This window comes from Papilio xuthus, unplaced genomic scaffold, assembly GCF_000836235.2.
Source record: "Papilio xuthus unplaced genomic scaffold, Pxut_1.1 DF826945.1, whole genome shotgun sequence".
Classification (NCBI taxonomy): Eukaryota; Metazoa; Arthropoda; class Insecta; order Lepidoptera; family Papilionidae; genus Papilio; species Papilio xuthus.
In genome coordinates, this window is record NW_013531704.1 from 4879464 (window position 1) to 4902094 (window position 22631).

Sequence of the window (22631 nt, forward strand, 5' to 3'; positions counted from 1 at the left end):
CCATCCTTTCCTTATAAGAAAAAGGGTGGGAAGGGAAGGAGGACTAAATTAGGCCTCCGGGACGCACATTCATCAGACTGTACGCGGAATTGCTTCCACTTGACGCCTGTCTTCTGTGTGGTCGTGGTATTTCACCGGGCGAGCCAGGGCAATTCGAAGATGTTAAAGCGGGCTCTACCACTGTAAATATTATTTTTTATAATATTAGTATGGTTTAATATTAATTTTCTAAGTACAAAACTGGTTAAATAACAAAGGTTAATTTTAATAAAACATCACGCTGTATAATTGAATAATATTTAATTAGGTAGTTTTCATAAATCAAATGTCATACGATACACAATAAAACTATAGAAATACATTGACGCATCGGTATATTTTTAAAATTAATATGGCCACATTTTAGGATTCAGGTACATACAATTAAAGCGAAGTAATAAATATTGCTGCCGACTTAAAAGTAACAAATAATTTAATATTAATCTTTAATCAATTAAAAATTTTCAATATCAAAACAATAATTATAATTTTTTTTTATTTAGGAAACATTGTGTCATGATATTATTTTGATAAATATAAAAGTAGGAAATATATTTGTTTTTAACATTCATATAAAAAATTCTGTAAAATTATTCCCACAAATATTACAAATTGTTACAGTTTTTGTAGGACAGGATAATCTTAAATGTATGTAGTCTTATAAAAAATAATTATAAAGAGTTATTAACGGTTGTAAGAATCTAAAAACTTCTATATTATAAAGGCATTGAATTATATTCACATTATTAATAACAATAATAAAAAAAATTCATACCATCTAATTCATGATTAACAAACACAGTCTAAGTGATTTATTTCGATATAGATCTAATTATTTAATAAGGCTAATAGTTTGTAAAAATTATTAAAATATTAATAACATTCAGAATATACCTCTCTAACTATGTACACAGTTCACATTCAACTCACTCACTCCATCGGTCGTTTTAATAATTATTATATTGTATTTATAACATTTCATAGTTTCTATATTCTCGTTTACGTTATACTACAAAATCATAAAGAAAATTTTATAATCAGATAGGTCGTTAATGCGAATGGCACTCCGAACGAGATGATCTCTCGATTCAATAAATTCTACACCTACTCTAAATTATATCACAAAAAACGCTTTACATTTCAAGCCTCATAATATTAGGACGCCATATTGCTTCTCCTAGTAATTGATCGTTGTACACAAAGCACACAATTAAATGAGGCAACAACGGTTTGTCGTTCGAGCTCACGCTGTAGTTCCGGACCAGCCGGACTCGCAAGACACACTCCTGCCTCAAAGGACTCGTCCACTCGTTTTCACCGCTCTTACAGTACGGCTAGCATCCCGCATATCTTCGCTCAGAGCGTCAGTAAAAAGATGGGTGCCAGTCCACAGTAGGGTGAAGCGCCGCGGTCGTCGTCTGCATCGGCGCAGTCGCCCCCAACGCGAGGCAATCGAAGCAATAGTTAGCTCCGCTGTTATTGTCCCAAAACTGCTGCCCCTTGCATTGGAATCGAACGGCCAACTCTAACCTCTGTCCCGAAGTTATGCACGGTGCGTATAGCACAAACTGAAAGCGGTCCGAGTATCCGTCGCAGGAGCCCTGCACGTAAGTCGTCTGGAGATCGGTGTACGTTTTCCATCTATTCATCGTGTATCGAATATGTACAGTTTTATGAAAATCTAAATTTCTTACGCGCACCGATCCACAAACCGTTACGTGAGCGCCGTCGCAAACTCGTGCGCTCTCTAGACAGACGAGCATCTTTTCTAGCTTCTCTGTGACGTCACGCGGTACCTGGAATAAAGGTACTAATGTGAGAGCGCCGAGTCTGGGCGGCGTCCGGGCAGGCGGCGAGGAACTCAGCATGTCGCAGCCTGTTAGATCGTCGTAGGCGGATTTTGGAATGACTGGAATTTCATCCATAAACGTCTTGACGTCTGCTAAATCGAGGCCCAATACGTCGGCGAAGCGAACTATTTTCTTTCGTCCCGGCGTACCGGGTGGCGTTTTGCCAGTTTTAAGTGATGAGCACCTACGAACGCGTTGGGGACGATCGTCTTCTGCCTCTTCATCTTCTTTACACTCTGTGCTTAAAAACTTAGGATCAATTTCGGGAGTAGGAGATATCTCGTTGTCTTCAGAAACTTCACTGGTAATAATTTGAGTCGAATCAATAAGATCAGTAGCGGCTGTTACTTCAATATCGATATTGTCTACAGGAATTTCCTCTTCGACGAGATCGAGATCTATAATTGACAAGTTTTCGATACCCTCCGTCACATCATTTTCCAATGACTTTTCTGTTAATGTAACCTCGTCGTTGGCCTCCGACGGATCGCTTTTGGCAGACTCAAACTCAGAATCGCTATCCGGTATTATCGAATGATTCAGTGGGGAGCTGAGTCGTTCAGATTCTACAACAACCGCAGGCCGAACTGCACAATCGATTTCATCGTAGCTGTTTTGTCGCGCACAACCTTCAAAACTTATAGGAGAATAAAGGGGTTTGTCTGTATGACCGTTTTCTCGCGGGACCGGTTGTAATTTCACTGGTGAATAGTCTGTGTAGAATGCAGTGGAGAATTTGAAACCATTTTTATTTTTATCCGGCTGCTTCAACATTAACCTGGCCTGCTCTTTGGTCTCGGTTTCGTTTTCGAGATCGTAGAATGGCTGTTCCGTGTCTGCTGCAGCAGCTCGTTCCGGAAACGCTCCATCGTATTCGTCGACAGGACTGGAAGGACTCTCGCATTCTAGTTCGAAATCGTAGAATGTGTCTAGGTCCCTTTGTGCGGAGTTGGCGGGTCTGTGTGTGGCGGCGGTGTCGCGCGCGATCCAGTTGCTGTCACAGTCATCGTGTCCGGCGCCGAGGTTGCGCAAGCGGGAGTGCAAGTCGCGCGCAAATGCGGCAGCGCGCCCGCGGCACGACATCGGCAGCAGTGACGTCAGACCACACTGCGTCCCGCTGCCGGCGCGGTCGCCGCTCATCTGCGTCTGAAAAATAATTATAAAATTATAAATACATTTAAGGTAGAGTTGAAAGAAATCCTAACGTAATTCAGAAAGTGGAACTACTTCTTCAGTTACTATGAAACAAAGTATGACAGTTATATTCTTGGCACCTTGCCAACAAACAACAATACAATTGAACTGTTTATTCATGAGTATCGTGACATCAAAGTTTAATGTCAAAAGTGAACGACCTAGATAAGATAGGAGTTACCCGGCGCGGCTGCGATCTGCAACACAGTCGCGACTCACGAGAGAAATGATAACATTTCAAAAATATGAGAAACATTAGTTTAATCTTAACTTTCAACTAGATTATAACTGAAAGCAATATTTGTATCGCTTCACCATCACGTTTGTAAAACATCTAAAACCATGCTTAAATGAAAAACAATAACAGACCATGCTAACGTTTACTTCTCAGTTAAACAAGTGTCAAAAGGCAACGTCAAATTTTAATTAAATATGCTTGATAAATATTTTGAAGGTACATGAAAAAACCATTAAAATTAAATTATAGAAAAGAATATCGCAATTACAGAAATGAAAACAATTGAGTCAACCCTTTGTAGTAATTTTATGAATGAAACAAACGTCCTTTGATATAGGTTGTTATTAATTGACTGAAATAATAATTGTTATATTTTATAAAAGACTAGCTAGTGATATGATGGAACAAATGACATACAAATCATTTTTTGAACATCATGTATATCTAACATAATTTTTTTTAATCCAATATAAAGCGTTGTGTTCGTATCATCAGAGGAAAAAAAGTTTTTTGTAAATAATATGAAAGATTGATTTAAACTTGAAGAATTTTACTTTTATTATTCGTTACAAGGTCATCTTGGAGGTCACGCAATGACCTATTTAAACGGAGTGTCTCTGAACGAAATATAGGAAGATTGGTACGACCTTTAGTTTGACCTTCACGTAATATTTTTTATAAAATTAAATATATAGAATAAATGAACAAATTGATTATCTTTTCGGAATCAATATTTTTATGTGTTTGTGCTATGTGTTTTTAAACTCGAACTCGAAAGATTATAATATGTACAGTAGGATGTTTTTAGAATACCGGAGAAAGTTTTATCCAAAAAAAAAACTGAATTAACTGATTCTAAATAAAAGTTATCATGTTTTATGAAACTTAAGCATAAAGTTTCTTTATCTATCTGACATATGCATTTAGAGCAATATTAAAATATTGTGCATTAAGGTATTGCATTAAATCGTGGATGTTTCTAAAGGATACGACGCGTCGCGTCCTTTCTTATCAATATTCTCTCCACAATAAGTACACAGTTGTCAATCTATTTTCATCGACACAATATCGAAGTTGAAAAGCGTAAACACAGATAAGAGCAAGACCTTGCTGGAACATCGCGTTGCTTTGTAGCTAACCATCCCATTGTATGCCCCATTTGCGTTACGGCAACGCAAGGTTTCACAACGCAAGAGGACAAGGGTCTCAATGTAGCACAGTCTGTTGTCACACCGTGTTCAGACGACGCAACGCATCCCTTCGCTTTGCTTTCGTCCGTTGTTCCTTTGAAATATCGCAAGTGAAGACGCAACGCATAAATGTAGCGCCACATATAAAACCTATGTAAAGCGAAGCAGCGTTGACGCTGCGACGATGCAACGCACTACTCTGTCCTCTCCCTAAAGGTGGATAAATTTTGGCGAACACGGGATCTTAAACTATTAGTGCACATTTCCACTGCACTTGTATTTGACACACATACATTCCTTTAAAAATGAAGACAACATAACAATAATACTTGTAATATCACAATACAACCGTCATGAAAGTAGAAACCCAGTAACTTTGCTTATCACAAAGGTCAATGCCATAAATTAAATGTTGTTGACGACTTTATTTTTGTACTAGCCGTCGCTCGCGATTTCGTCCGCGCAGAATTAAAGAAAACTCAAAAAGCCTCGCCTATTTATTCTTTCAGACTACGTACTACATGTGTGCCAAATTTCGTCAATCCGTTGAGCCGTGCCGCAGATACTTTCAAACAAACATCCATCCAACCATCTAAACATTCACATTTATAATATTAGTAAGATTAAATTTATCATGAATACTCTTTTAATTTATTATTGCAATTACTAATTGTTCTTATATGTTTGATTACGTACACGAAAATTGAGCTTAATTAAAAATATCACTTTATCAGTAAAGTGATCGCCGAGTGACACTTATATCAACAAGATGCTTGAGACATGATACATCACGTATTTAGTAATTGCGAGATTTGTATCATACATTGTATATGATAGCATGTTACACCTACACAAAAGTTACGCATAAAATTTCATGTCATTGTGTTCCTTTACACGTATTGAAATTCTGGAAACATTGATATTAGAAGTTAAAAATAAAATCGTGATATCATCAAGAAAAAAGTAATTCAATGCAAACCAAATGATATATCATGTAAAAATAAATGGTCGGCTATTTTCATAAATATCTATATAACATTCGAGCAATTTCTTCGCAAATGTAGACGCGGTATATATGTGTGAAAGTGTATGAACAGGTCACCGTCACGCGCTCTGTCCCGTGCCAAATACAATACTCCGTCACAGAACGAGGGCGTATGTATACAGAAATAGAAGTTTTATGAAACTAACGAATTCCGTAATTATTGCCCGATAAATGCCCTTCACGAAAAACATTCAAAGAATTTAAATTCACAATTCCAAAAAAAAACAAACCTTGAAAGTTCATTCGGGACAATTCGAGAAAGTCCCGCAAAGTGATCGTCACTAAATATTTTTAGAACTTTGCTAATGTCGTCATCATCAATTTAAACTGATATTATTACGTTAACGTTTGAGGAAAACCCGAAGAAGATATTTACTGTTTGACAAAAAAAATTGCGTAGATACGCGTAACAATAACTATAGCTGATGCTAGACTTTCTTATTCATTATAATAATGTTTTAGAATCTTCCTTATTTTGAACTCAAACAATTTAAGACTCGTAAAAAATGCTAAATTATTAAAAAGTCCAGAAAACAGTAATACAGTTATATTAAAAATCATTGTAACTTGTGAGAACCTGGTTGAATTATCAATTTCATTCAATCGATAACCCGCTACGACATACAATAAATAAGCAAAATCAATCCAACATTTTATAGACCAATTCAAATATCTAGTTATAGCAAAAATTAAGTAACTAATTAATGTATAACATAATATGTTTCTTTATTTGATTGAATATAAAAATTTTGAATGTTCATTTTTATACAAGACCTTTATTATTTGTAAGGTTGTTCACAATGAAATATCCTTAAAGATACGATCCCAAGGAATGTATTTTTCCTTGTCCATTTTTAAACAACCTAATTTGAATGCTGCTGTCAACTGAATTACTGAAGGTTTAATGCAGAATGCAGAATTAGCAGCAAACAAAGTTTTATTATATTCAATCCTGGATTTAGCGCTACGCCCTGGGCTAGAATTTTACGCCCCCTTTTTATCATGCCTTTGGAGGGAAGGGAGTTAACAGGGTTAAGTGAGACTATGTAATTCGTAGATCGCCCCTTTACAGAAAGGGGCGATCTACGAATTAATCCTTTTTAGGGCAGGCCCATGGCTTTAGACAGCTAAAGCCCTGGGCCTGCCCTAATATCCAGTACTGGGTCTGGTCTTATGTATATTGTTTTTATTATTGATGTAATCAAAAATGATGTTATTTATTTACGTTTATCGAAGACTTTCACTGTTTATAAAAACATAGTCACCTTCGATATTGATCGACCGTGAAAGACTTTGTTTATAACATTAAATTGTTCAATAATGATATAGTAATAAGTTATCGTTTTGTTATTAAACAATTTAGTAATTAAAAACAAATATCAAGTTCAATAGTCAACGTCAAATTTTTTATTATTACTAGCTGCGGCCCGCGATTCCGTCTGAGCGGAATTTAAAAAAAATCAGCACATGATGTGTTCTCCAAGGCTATGATCTAATTATATGCTTAATTTCAGCGTGATCCATGTAGCAGTCCTGAAGATATCTTCAAACAAATAACCATCCATCTAAACATTCGCATTTATACTAAGAAAATCAGAAAGAGATGTGTTCTTGCGTCAGTCTTCTGAATATTCTTGTGTGCATATTGCATACATAACTATTATAATTGTATTGTATACGTAGTCAGCCAAAATTATTTTTTTAAACGTAGAATCCGTATTATACAGGACCGTACTTGCAAAAATAAAATAGAAAATCGATTCAAATTGGTACGACTAACCGAACCAATCTATGTCAATGTGTGTAATGCTGAAATATGGGCGTCCGCAATCAGTTCTGTAATAACACATTATTAGACGTGACTACTTTAACGTTATTTACAAGTGGCAAGTCGCGGCCAGTGGTGGCTGGTGGCCGGAGCGCTGACCGCCACATTGATTGAATAATAGCCTCATACTAAATTGAACTATATTTATCGGTTATGCCCTCCTAGTTTATCAAATGTTTTATTATTTAATTCGAATCCCACAATCTCTGTTGAGTACTAGCAATCGCCCGCGACTTCGTCAGCGCAGAATAAAATAAGTAACATGACCGCGTGCATCAACAACTTTCTTGTCAAAGCCATGTCAAAATCGGTCATGTCATTCCTGAGATTACCCGAAATAAACGCAGCCATGCAGCCAGACATACAGACAGAAACATTTTTAAAAATTGGTTTTACGAAAACACATAATTTCTGCGATTTGTTTTAGATATTAATTACATATAGAAGCTATAATTTTTAATAATTTATTTGTCATATGGTGTTTATTTCTATTAATAAAACTAGTTTCAAATTGAAAACGATTAATCGTGTGTACTGCCTTGGAATTATGCCTTGAAAAGGTTGACAAAATTTAATTTATTCAACTTGTATCAGGAACTTCCGAATAAATGTTTTACCGCGTTTGAAAAATACCAAATAATTGAATAATTTTGATAAACCTATCACTTGCAACTGTCATCACCATCATCATCACATCACAAGGAAAGTACTACGAAACTGTTAGCAAGACTGTTTATATTATTTAATTATTTACTTTTCGTTTCATAGTAAATTTAAGGTCGCAAATGAGCCACTTCTAACAAGATACATTGCCTACCTTTAAACAACAGGGGGCCTTCGATCAATCAGTGATTCCCAAAGTGTTCCTTATGGAACTCCTGGGGTCCAAACAAGACGCAGAAAACATACGATAGCGTAAAATAAAGTTGAAGGTTGAAGATATAGAAGCATGGGGTTAGAACCAAACTAGTATCTCTTTGAAAGGAATCCATGATAAAATGTTTGGGAACATTAGATTAAGATTGTTAAAAGCGGTTAATATTTACAAATAATTTACGTAAGAGCACTTGGTAGAACATGATATGATCCGCGTGGGCTACCCTACATTGGTACTTCAATCTTGCATGTATCAATTGATCGTGTAACGCAATAGCCGGTACTTGATGTATTTCGCAGTTATCTCGTTATATACACGTGTTGTAGCTAAATAATTCACTAGTAATTTAAGTCTGCATGCGGTCTTATTATTTTTAAAATTTTCGCATGTGAAATAATTACTACGTAAAAACTAAAGGGGGGAGGTCTTGGCATGTACTACGCCTGTTCACCTAGGGGAGGGAGGGGTCGAAAAAACTAATAAAAATAGGTCACGTAGTATGGGCATGTTCCCTAAACTACAATCGTATTACAAATACAAATTCGTAAGTTAGAAAAAAAACCGAATTTTATAATTAAGATTGATTATTTTTAATAAGTCAAAAATTTAATTACATTTATTTATTTAATTTAAGCACTATGCTATGACAATTTTCGATTAATGAAATCAAAACCAAAGTCTAATGTTTTAAGACCATATGTATATGAAGTTACAACAGCTCTTAAAAATCTTTCTAAAATTAAGACATCATGCTACAAATAGAATAATATTTAAAAGCCTTATCCCAAAATATGTGTAAAATAATTGTGTTTTTCGAAATATAATAAATATTATTTTTAATGCAAAATTTGGATCTTTGTTAAAAGTTATCTCTAGAATGGCTGAACGAACTTGAAATTTAGCAAAGATGTAGAACACATTCTAGAAGAACATAGGCTACTAATTTCTTTATCTTTAAGTTCTTTGTTTTAGCGCGTTCGGAGCCGCGGGCGAAAGCTAAGTAAAGCTAGTAAGTCAACGATTTACAAAGAGGTGAAATAAAATGAAAAGTCAATAATACTAAGTTAATAGGCTTCTTTATAAATACATTATGTCAAAAAGTGTGCTTTATGATAAGCTATTTGAAACACACCACGGTTTGTTTAACGATAACTGACACACGACACATGTCAATGGCATAAATACAAGTGGCCTTAAAACTAAGTAAAATATATTTCTAGACCATCTTTGTATTTTTATACATTAGTTAGAATCATTCGGCGCGAATGACGTGCTTTCGTTACAAAGTCCAGTGTAAGAATGAATAGTGAAGGGACACAAACGTCGACATTTTAGTAAGGTTAGTGTTGGGTGAATACACTGCCACGTTTTCGGATTTTCTTCCTAACAGAATACTCATATACTCAACATAATACTCATAGAGAAAGTTGGTTCTAATAAGTAGGTATCAAAGATTTGTAGATAGAATGAATAGTGACAAGAAAACATTATATTATTTTTCATTAATTTTCCTTATTGATGACGATAGACCGGCTTAAGTGTTAAAGCACTTGACTTGCTATCTGCAGGTCTTGCGTTCGAATCCCGCCATGTACCAATGTAGTCTTCGATTGACAAATGAACATTTATCCGACGTTTTTGCTGTTAAGGAAAACATCGGGATGCAACCTGCACATATCTATGAAGAAATTCAAAGATATTGATGATGCAACCAACACTGGGCGTGCGTGGTTGGCTATGGCCTAGTCACCCCTAACTTAGGGTAGGTTCCGAGCCCTTCTGTGAGGACGTGTAGCTGATGACGGTGATGATGTTAAAAAAACTTTTTCGTCGGTGACATATAAAATTAATAACGAAAGTGGCATAAGTTTAGATGGCAGTACACACAAACATAAACAAATATGACGTCATTTGTATATTAAATTCCAAAATACAATGTTTAGATATATATATTCTATTCACGCGTGTAATTGATGATTCTTATCGATAGATAACAAGGCACGTTTATGTAAACAATCGCACATAACTACACGTAAGATGCAGACTAAGCTGTTTAGTAATCGGTCAATGAACCCTAGATAACGTATAGCAGAATAAAGTACTATTATGGATATGCCAATAAAATATTTAATTGTTTCCACTGTCTACAAATATAAACAAAAATATAATGCATCTCAGTTTTTTCAAATAGTATGAGGGAGACGATGATACTTTGTGTATGAATTTTTTAATATAAAATGTGGAAGTTATGAAATAATTACAGTCGGTTTTAAATTGTTCGCGAAATTAATTTATGTAGGTGGCAATTTTATTATCGTGTGATAAGACGGTACAAATGTTTACACATAAAACAAATTATTCAACTGTAGCTAATGTTAGGAAGAAAATCCAACAATGTGCCGGTGTACTGGCACAACACTAGCCTTACTAAAATGTTGACGTCTATGTCCCCTCACTAATCATTCTGACACTTGACTTTGCAATGAAAGCGCGCCATTCGCGCCAAAGTATTGACATTAATAACGTTTTTAACTAAGTATTATAGGATTAAATATTTTAATCTAACTATTATAAATGCGAATGTTTAGATGGATGGATGGATATTAGAAGGTATCTTGCATGGATATCGCTGAAATTTGGCATAGATGTAGAACATAGCCTGGAAGAACACATAGGCTATTAAATTTAGTATTAAAATATTGTTAAATATAGTCTATTAACTGATTAGTATGTTCAAACATATTATCATAAAATAATCACCTTTTTAAATAAATTTGAATTTGAAATGTCAAAGAAATTTTACCTAAAGGATGTACAAATATAATGCTTTATTTAAATAAGAGGTACTGGATTTTTCTCAGTAAATGTGTGTCTCGCAGTGCTAATATTTGCACATTCGCGTTGAATATTTAAAAATAACAGTAAAAAAACCGGACACCAGTCAAAGATCTTCGAACTTGGAATCACATTGAATCAGACAACTGGCATATGAATAAATAAAAAACATTCACGACTTTTACTTCCAATGATGTGAGCAGGGCTAGTAGTCGCTACCATTCATGTTAGATTATTCAATTACAAAGGACTAGTCTAGTAATTCGACTACTATTAGGGTGTAGACCTTCACATAAGTACCCGCAAATAATATTACCTAGAAGTGAGACAATTAATCTAAAAAAACATGCATTATTAATCTTACTAATATTATAAATGTGAATGTTTATATGGATGTTTGTTTTAAGGTATCTCCAGAACGGCTGCATGGATTTTGCTGAAATTTGCCATTGTAGGTGTAGAACACAATCTGCAAGAACACATAGGCTACAAATTAAGTTTTTTTTTAATAACGCGCGGACGGAGTCGCGTGCGAAAGCTAGTACGTTTTAAACGCAATAGGAATCCTTTTGTAAGGCGACGCTCATGTTACTAGCAAACCTCAGATGATTGCGGTCTTAGTAAGTACCAGGGATGTAGACATTTTCAAACCAAAATCGTACTAAATAACGCTGCAACATGTAGTAAGTACGTACTAGCTAGTTGATACGATTCAATTAAGACTAGACTATTTGTTTAACTTAAAATATTAGGTACTAACAACACATTTTTTTCATTGATAATATTGATTGGAAAAAATACTCTACTAACTAAACCTTATCTTTTTTTATTTTTAAGAATAAAATTTAATAATTACCATTTGAATTGATACGTTAAACATAAGTAAACATAAAGAATGAAATTTATTACAACTGATATATTTTTATTTCACTTATATGTTGCTTTAAATAAAGTAATTAAGGCCAGTTACTTTTTTTTTTGAGCTAATAAAAAATAAGAACTGTCAATAAAATGTTTATTTATATTTAAGAAAAATATCCCACTAATGTTTATGGCATGCTTATTACTTTTTTATTCATAATATTAAAACAGTAAACTTTTTTTTATTAACGTTATGGCTTTTAGGTAACCAGACCAATAAAAAGTATATTTTAGTATAAGAAGTTAAGCTGAAGGTAGCGTGGCTTGTAATACCACAGACAAAATAACATCTACAGCCATTTAATAAAATGGTAAAAAAAAACTCAGAATACCAAAGATATCTTTGCAATAGTTTAGGAACACAGATAGGACAAACAGACAGACATTGTTTTATTTTACATTAATTGGATTTAAAGCTGCTTAGAAGACTGGAAGATAAGTGCCAAGCTCGTGAGCACCAGAGCTATATTTATACGTTGTCTGGATGCGTCTTCCAACTATTTCTGAACACAAAGTGAAAGTCACGACTTACTACGGAATTATCTATTTGGAGTATCATAAAATAGACTGTAAACCACTAGAACAAAATATTTATCATGCATTTAGGATTTAATAAATTGATTTATTAATCATCATTTAAGAAAATTGGTTCTATAAGTTCTATGAATTCCTTAGAATCCTGTTTCTTTTACAGAAAACATGTTTAAAAACCTATAACCCTGCAGTATCAGGATGTACACGTAATGTACGCAAATTTTGCCTCATAATGATTAAAAAACACAATCCAAAGTCCTAAAAACCAATCAATAAAATTGGCATATGAATGTGAAATCAAACATTTCTGATGAAATTATTCTATTTAATTTCTATAATGTGCAAACAGAGCAATGTATGCGGTGTGGCGTCGCGTCGACCAGAACGACCTCTAGCTGCCCTCTAAAAGCGACGCTCAACCAGACTAAATTAATATTTGATGGAACAACCTTGTGTCCAATGAACTGGCTCGCATTTACATGATAATGATCAATTTTAATAAATCCAACTATAACAGTAAATAACTAAAACTTTTATTTAACATAAGAAATATAAATAAAAGTTTAGAAAGTATAGCAGGTGATAAATGTAAGTTTTACTTAGGTCAAGTTGTGAATGAAACGTAACATAAGGTTCTATTTCACTACACATGGATTTCAAACACATTTCCAAGGTTCTATGAATAACTAGCTGTCGCCCGCGACTCCGTCCGCGCGGTATTTAAAAACTTAGTGATTAGTCTATGTGTTCTTCTGAAATATGTTCTTCATCTGTGCCGAACTTTAACAAGATCCGTTGAACTGTTCTAAAGATACTTTCTAACAAACATCCATCCCTCGAATTATACGTATAAGCTTCTGAATAATATAAGGCAAAGACCAAAATAAGTTATTAAAGATTAATTTAGAAAATCTTTTCTACGAAGAATATTTGTTAATTTCTTGCATATTAATCCCGCCGTGGTTACCACGTATAACATTAAACTTTGTTGTGTATAAAGCTTGAATCTTTTATAATTAAATTAAGCCAGACGTCCACTTATTCGAACGAAGATTACCAGAAATTAAAGTATCGAGATTTTTTGGTATTAATCTGTCGATTCTTACAGCAATATAGATTTCAAATTATAATTATAAGTACTAGCATTTAATAATTTCCCCATTGACCACACATGTTGGTTAAATTAAGCTTGTAAGATATCACAAGTTTAATAATGATCAAGTGAAGATCGGAGAGTGGACGTGTATAACGGAAGGTAGCGACCGGTTGCGAAGAAAATTCAATGAGCTTTCTATAGTGACATTTAGCACGAGTCCGCCACACGAGTTTCCCTTAAAGTCAATTCTGATGTCGGTACAACATAGCAACTATTAAACCTAATCTCAATACATTTATTAATTACTAGCTATCGCCCGCGACTTCGTCTGCCCGGAATGAAAAAAGGTAGCCTATGTGTTCTACCAGATTACGTTCTGCATATATGCCAAATTTCAGCGAAATCCATGCATACGTTTTCGAGATACTTTGAAACATCCATACAAACTTTCGCATTTATAATATTAGTAAGACTAAAAGCAACGATTCCAATTTTCTTTGATATCAGTCATGATTCTAAATAAATACTAAATCTATATTATCGCCATAAACAACAAAAAAATCCGAGAAAAACCTTACGCAAATAAATTTTTACTGGCAATTCTTCACACTTTCTTGCCAGCATGCAAACTTCGATTACGTGAAAGTAAATGGTTTCCCGGTACTTAATTGAATGTCTGGGAAACATTCTTGAGATTAAATAAATGATGCGCATACCATTTAGATTGATTAAACAATTGCATTGCAATAATTATAAAACAACACGCCCAAGGTGAGATAATTTTAAATTAACTTTGGCGCATAAATAAAGAGTAACAGGTGCAATGAGTTAGTCACAGTTCATTGTCTATGATTAAGACAGTCAAATATAGAAGGGTTCAAAATGTATAATATGTATAAAATCAAATAAAAATATAAACTATCATAGCATTCATATTTTTCATCAGTGACTTATTATAAGATTTATGAAGAAAAAAAAACGGCGGTAACTAAGCTAACTTAACCTTAATCGTATTTCTTACATAATTATGAAATGCAAACGTTTGGATGTATGGATGGATTTTGATAGAAGGAACAGTTGCATGCAAGTCGCTGAAATTAGAAATAGAAATAGATGTAGAATAAAGTGTGGAAGAACACACAGGCCACTATTCTTTTTTTTAACTCCGCGTGGACGTAGTCTCAGGCGACTGCCATCTAACTTTTAAATAAGTCGTAAAACTTGTATTAAATATATTATCGTCTCTGTCTTTTTCAATGAGAGTAAAAGAGATGACAAAAATATATTATTATCCAATCAATTCCACAGTAATAACCCACAGTCTCTAGGAATGTCAATTTAAACAGGTTACCAGACAATTTAAACAAACAAAATATTTATGAGATGGTACGACATTATATTAAGAATCGGTGCGCAGGTAGACCTGTCTGTTTGTAAACACTTATCGGATGACCAACGTTTGAACAAGAAGCTGTGACAATACTCGGAGACAAAAATATAATACAAACATTGCAACCAGCACATCACACCTCTAAGAATTACTAAGATGTCTGCACGCCAGTACACCTTTCAAACAAATTAAAAACAACTTTTTGATTATTAAAGAATGTATATTAATTAACACAATAATCTACAGATTCATATTCTATTACTCTAGAATATATTTATACATATGAAATTCAAAGATATGTGTGAAGTCAACCAACCCGCACTGGGCCAGCGTGGTTGACTATGGCCTAATCACCCTTAACTTAGGGTAGGCTCCGAGCCCCTCGGTGGGGACGTATAGTGAGCTGATGATGATATTTATACATGATAATTTTATGTAAGTTAAGATCTTATAGACATATTTATGTAATATGGTGCATATTTGTTTAATGTTTTCTTCTATACCGTAGTTTACTTATTTAAATATAAGATTAATCTTTATATCTGTACATTTAAAAAGATAAAAAAACTTTAATTAGTAAAAAAACTAATAATTTACAAACACACAAGTCATCATTACTATAATTCGTAAAGGCCAATCTTAAATCCGTTTTGAAAGAATAACGTTAATTAGTTTAATATTCAACAGAAAAATCGCCTAGCATAGATCATCACATCTACACTAAGGGCCTCCTTTAAACATCGATTAACGACTCAGAAAATGATATACTAGCGCACTGTGGACGCCCTCTGCCTCACTAGGGAACATAGAACTTTTCAAGTCAAAGTAAATCAATTTATAAACAAGTACCTTAAGCAGTAAGCTTACCTTAGTGTTCTCATATTAAAACGCTAAGGGACCAATTCACAACTCTGAGTACGGCAGTTAAACAGTTTCAAAGCGTGTTCGGTGAGATTGGATAACTATAATAATCATATTCGAAGATATGGGAACCAGTCCAACAACTATGCGACACGTAGGGCCGCTGCCCTTGGCACTGCGCTGCGTATGCGCATCACGCTTACATACATTATACATCACATTGTTTCCATAGACAATCAAAAATATATTTTCAAATACTAGAGTTTTCTTAGGTTTCTTTTATAATCTTACTAGTTCCCGCTAACGACTTCGTCAGCACGGAATAAAAAAAACTCAATTTTTTTTTATAACAGAAGGGGCGAACGAGCACCGGGAACACCGAGGTGTTCACCGACGCCCATGGACATCAGCAATACCAGAGATTAATTTCCTATCTGTTCTTTAAGACTATTTTCTACATCGGTGGCATATTTCAACGAGTTTCATTCAGCTTTGTTGGAGAGACCTTTTAACAAACATACATCCATCCATCCAAACATTTATAATATTGGATAGAAGAGAAGAAAGCCTTTCTAAGTCCCCGTAATGGGACAGTTCTCGCGTTATTCCGGGCTCTGCGTATATTATGTTTTCATAGAACATAGAAGCTACAAATAAAGACTTATTTAATGATTGGGACCCGTGATGCTTTCAATAGACATGCACGTAATGATCGTTGGTATTCTGTCACGCAGAGTAACACCAACGCATTATTTATTCCATCTTACAGTTTGATATCACACTATATTTCCGATGATTATGACTTACTAACTATCCCCCACTGCTCTGTCCGCGCGGCATTAAAAAACATAATTAGTAGCCTATGTGTTCTTCCAGACTATGTTTTGTATGTATGCCAAATTTAATCGAGATCCGTTCAGCCGTTTTTGGGATACCTTCAAGCAAACATTCATCCATCGTGTAGATATTTCGTATATGTAATCGAAAGCCTAAATTACCTTCCTGTTTAATTTATGAACATCAAACATTTGTATGTAACTCATAACAATATGGGAAATTGAACTGTGTGAATACGATAGTTTAAAGAATCTTTTTCTTTTATTGGTCGTGCGCACTGGATCTCAGAAATCTCGGCAAGAATACCATGAAGAAATTGAGTTGAGAGTTCAAGTTGAAGACTGAAACTAGAGAAATTTTTAAAGGATGCTACACTATAAAACATTTGGAAATCTCCAAAATTGACTCTGTCATTATCTTTCACAAAACAGAGATAAAAGTATATTTTAAACGGAGATTTTGGTGACAAAAACTCACGGATATTCACACACTATGATTGCTAAGAAAGACAGTCTTGACAACTAACAATATCAAGAGTTTTTTACTGTTGAATGAAATCATACGATACTATTATCAATTACGATATAAAACAATCATTTATAAATTGACCATCATAGACAATTGTGCCCACTCCTGCCAAGTTATCTTTGACGCTCTAACCCAATTCATTCAACAGACAATTGATATGTCATATGTATTTGTTTCCTACTAAAGATTATGCAACCGTTTGATATATACATTAAGGAAATAAACTCTCAATCTCACATATTTTAAGCTAATAAGTGGTGATACTAGTTACTTAGTAATTGTCTTGTTATACTAGATTAAAAACATAATATTTTGGTTATATTTTTAGGAATTATTAATTAAAATTCTTTACACGAATGGCGTGCTTTCGTTACAAAGTCCAGTGTCAGAATGAATAGTGAAAGGACATAAACGTCGACATTTGACTAAGGCTAGTGATGCGTCAATACACTGCCACATTTTCGAATTTTCTTCCTAACAATATACAACACATACATAAATATCACAGGTTAATTAACAGTTCAGACTAAGCATTGGTTTCCTTGACCAAAATCGCCGTATAAAACATATCATTGTCTCTGTCATCATCTTTGAAAAACACAGAGATAACAATATTTCTTAAACGGTGATTTTAGTTACAGAAACCCACGGCATATCGATTAAATGCTAATTATGTATGACCTATTATTTCATCATAACAAAGACTTATTAGGGAGCACGTTATCGCGATTGTTAACGCAACACTATCAGTCTATCATCGGTTTTCGTTTGTATAAGATAAGATATCCGGTAATTTTTATCATTTGTTACACTCATTTCATATCCTAAATGTCATAGAAAGATAAAATTTTAACAATCGGCCCTTGAAACAAAATACATTATTTGTATATCCTTTTCAACATTTATCAGGTTCGTCACCTATATATGTATGTATATCCTCACTAAGGGACGCTGATCCTACACTAAGTTAGAGGTTACTAGGCAATAGTCAACCACGCTGGCCAAGTGCAGGTTGGTCTGGACCAGTGCGAGTTGCTTACAAAGGTCTAAAACCTTTTAGAACTTTATTGTTTTTACGGGACATTGGAACAATCAGGTTTCTTAAAGAATTTAAATAATGTCTACAATAAACAGTAGTTAAACAAAAAAGTTATAAATAGGACCACAATGATTTAAAATGAAATAAATCTGTTTTACTTACATTCATTAAAATGTGTTATTCATTTGTTTTAATGTTAAAATATATAAACAATTGATAAACGTTTTGTTTTGCGAAATACAAGAATTATTGATAGACGAATTAACCTTCAGATTCGAGACTAGTTATTTCGGGATTCTCAATGTGAGGTCAATGACAAGTAAAAATATATTTATACGAGATTGTGATTTAGTTATTTAAGTGCCGTTGGAAAGCTGCATCAAGATTGAATTAAATCTATTATCTTCTAATACAGACAAAATCTACATGTACGTATGTTACTACTGCTTATTGAAATTTCTGTCAACATATAACACTAGCTGTCGCCATCGACTCCGTCCGCACAGAACATAAAAGAATCAATAGCAGCCTATGTGTTTTACCAGGCCAGGTTTTACATGTTTTTCTACATCTATGACAAATTTAATCGAGATCCATACATCCAAACAATCGCATTTATATATTAGTATATAATTCTCTGTTCTACAAAGAAAATGAGAAGGAACATAATATATTTTTGAACATTACGTCAGAGGAAACCTACAGTGATACGGTTAGTTAGGACTGCATGAATGAGTTTTTTTTTTAATAGACTATCAGGTCGAGGTCGGCCATGATGAAATCCAGTGACACTATGTCGTTAACAATATCTATGGAACATTATCATTTTTAAATGTTAAACGTAATATTTAAAAGCTCTTACAGAATCCGACATCATAAATATCGTATTTGATGTTCTTAGAACGGGTTCTAAGAAGCCTATCCATGGATATCCATCAATATGATTACTGTGTACCAAGCTATCCACTCCGTCGTCGACTGGTTATAATGATACGATATAACTTAGTGGTGGCCGGTAACTTATAATTTTACTGTATGGTAAGTGGGCAGTTAAGCGATGGTCAATTTAAATGTATGTAGCTCCTAGTAACGCCACTTTGTACATGTCATTTTACCCTAAACCACTCTTAAAGTGAAGTGCAATTTACAAATGCTGTGTGCAAATTTTTATACGTTTATTGTAAGTTGTTAGTGCATGCGTTTAGAGGAAAGAAAATTATTGCTAACTTTATAAAGTTCTAGTAAAATTATTGCTATTTTTTTTGTATTTTACCTATAGTATCATTGTTGTGGTATTGGAGCGTCGGTGGCTCAGGGGTCAAGCACTTGAATTGCAATCTGCAGGTCCTGTGATCGAATCCCCCTATGTACCAATGTATTTTTCGATTTCCGATTTACATATGTACCATTTATCCGACGTTCTTACGGTGAAGGAAAACATCGTGATGCAACCTGCACATATCTGAGAAGAAATTCAAAGATATGTGTGAAGTCAACCAAGCCGCACTTGGCCAGCGTGGTTGACTGTAGCCTAATCACCCTTAGGGTAGGCTCCGAGCCCCTTGGTGGGGACTTGTTGAACTAAGTATTTTGTTTTTTATATCTGTTCAAATAACAAACCTCAAAAAAGTAAAACTCGATTGTTTAATTATGTTTAATAGCTTCTGAGCTTGTGAGGTTTTTAAAGATTTTTAAGATCATCATGATAAGCATATCTTTATAGAAATATAACCACTTAATCATGAAACTTAAAGAAGCAAACAAAATTTCATCAAAGACTAATATTAAGACAAAATTAAAAAAATTTATCAGTTCAATATTCTTTTTTCTTTTTAGTCGAAGTGATATTTATATTTGCTAACAAATTATTTTTCGATGTTTTAAAAGAGCATTGTTCGTTCAGCATCCAAAGAATGTTTGCATCAGCACGAACGTTGTCGAAGTATTCCCACGTATTTACTAGCTTATACAATCAACAGAAAAATATCCCATACAATAAATTGTTAAGACTTCCGGCGATACTTTGACTTTCAAAGACGTGGTAAGCAGGTAAAGGTACTTTATGTTTCTTTGATGTGACAAAAAAAGTAGATTTGTTATTCTATCCCAAAGTTTATATTCAACCAAAACATATGCTTTAAGTATTATTTGGATGGTTAACAAAACATTAGTTTTTTTTTTATTATAAAAAGTTAGTTTTAATAATATGTAATATCAAGTAAAAATTAAATTGTTTTTTTTCTTTATGATTTTTATTAAGTAAATCTATTCGAGTTTATGACTTCAAATACGACCTTCTATTTAAATCGCAAACCACAATAATACACTACTTTCTACATATTTCATCTCACAAGAAACATGTCACCTGTTTTTATACATTTAGCTTTGCTATTTTTCTCACCAAGGTTAAATAAATATAACTAAAACCTTGCATCCATTGTTACTTATTTAAAGAAATTAATGATATATTTCAAACTCTTTGAACTAATATTCTAGCGTGTCGATATTTAAAGTTCAATCTGAATTTAGCATAAGTTAAAAGCAATAATTCAATACGTGAATGACTCAAGTACAGAATGAATACTTTAAAAGATATTGGTATACAGTAAAAACTTGGATGAAACATAAGCAGAGGAGTCTCTGTATATTAGATGTATACTACATTTCATTTCAACTAGCAACAGCATTGCCAATATAAAGATTACCTAACGCAGTAAAAATAAATAAAGTATTAGCAGTCACCAAGCGTCTTTCGTCGAGCATTTTATTTGACTATCTTTTCACTTTGTGTAAACAAATACCACGACCAAGTAAAATGAAATAGGATATTGAAATGTTAATAAAAGCAAAAATAAAATATAATTGTTTAAATTCAATTAGGAGAAAGTTTCGTTAGTTAAATAGTTTTTTTTGTTGGGATTATTTAGTGTTGGAACTATAAATCGATAAATATTACCTTTTTCATAAGAACCGGCATTTGGTGCTCCAACGACATATTGATACCCGGCGAGTTGTATTCACTATTCTGTTTACAATGATCCATCTAGCACAAGCACATTCAGTACAGACTAAGTTACACTAATGTTTACTTGCAGATTACGAACATTATTTGTATAATGCAACCACTATTGATAACTGTCACTCATCTATCTCGTGATTAAAATAAAACTGACAGGTCGACGTAACGAGGGTAGATGTTGAAATGTACCGCACGCGCACGACTACTCCGTACGAACGCGGGGCGCGAATGAGAGAAAAACCTGCGCCGGCGCATCGTTCCTCTAAGTATAGACCAATTTGTAAATATTAATCATCGAGTTCGCCTCATTAAGTTTTGTTTACATTATTACATAGAGATAAATATCGATTAAGACGATAGGTGATGTATTACAACACAATAAATACAAATATAATATATGCACGCGAGCGATGCGTGCAGCGCACGAGGCGCGCTAGTGATGGGATGGTGCCCTTCGTTGTAGCTACACGATACATAACCGGTACATAAATACAACCCTGACAATTATACCATAAATAATACAAGAGACAAACATATAAATAATAATAAATTTAAAAATAAATAGTTACAAAAAACATTTAAAAAGTAACCAAAATTTATTTTAGTACCTTTTTGTTTATTTTTGTAAAATATGAAATCTTTTGGTGCTTAGTGAGGGACACTTTCTAATATTTAAATTTCATTTTTTTTCATTAAAATTATAGGTTTTTTAAAAAATGTAGTAAGCCATTCCAGTTCTAGGAGACGGTTAACAATAATAGTGAAAAGGCGCATTCGAACCCACGACCTTAATTCTCCAGTCCGACCTTTTACCATTAAGTTCCTATAAGCTTCAAGTTCAACATCTTGATGACCTCGTCATGTAGTTTGAAGTACCTAAATCTTATATAATATTTTTATAAATCAAATCCAACAATTTAATTGGAGACGTGTTAAAACACTTGAATATATTTATATTTTTTTCTCAAGTTAATTCTAAGTATTACAATCGTAGGTTTCTGAGACCAAAATACGTACTTTGTCAAAGGTAATGTGAGAGATGACAATATGTTTTAAAAAAGGATTAAATTTACCCCGCGACTTTGTCTGCGCGAAATTAAAAAAACTTAAATAGTATCCTATGTGTTATTTCAGAGTATGTTCTACATCTATGCCAAATTTCAGCGGGATCCGTTCAGCCGTTTTGGAGATGCCTTCAAATAAACATCCATCCAAACATTCGCATTTATAATATCAGTAAGTCAGTAAGATTTAGGTCTCGGAAACCAACGATAAATAAGTTAAATAAATGGGTCCAATGATCATCAGTA

General features: G+C 33.7%; 1 protein-coding gene across 4 annotated transcripts in view; it reads right to left on the reverse strand.

Moving 5' to 3' along the window:
* Positions 1–653: 653 nt before the first annotated feature.
* The window catches only part of Gbs-76A (Glycogen binding subunit 76A), a 43655-nt gene continuing 21677 nt past the window's right edge, over positions 654–22631 (reverse strand). For 2 of the 4 annotated variants that reach the window (XM_013316949.1, XM_013316951.1), the window contains one exon: positions 657–3035. In XM_013316949.1, coding sequence (XP_013172403.1) covers positions 1404–3035 — 1632 coding nt within the window. In that variant the 3' untranslated portion in view covers positions 657–1403. Of the gene's footprint in view, positions 3036–21258; positions 21562–22631 lie in introns of those variants that run through there. The other 2 variants (XM_013316948.1, XM_013316947.1) reach the window with 2 other exon arrangements.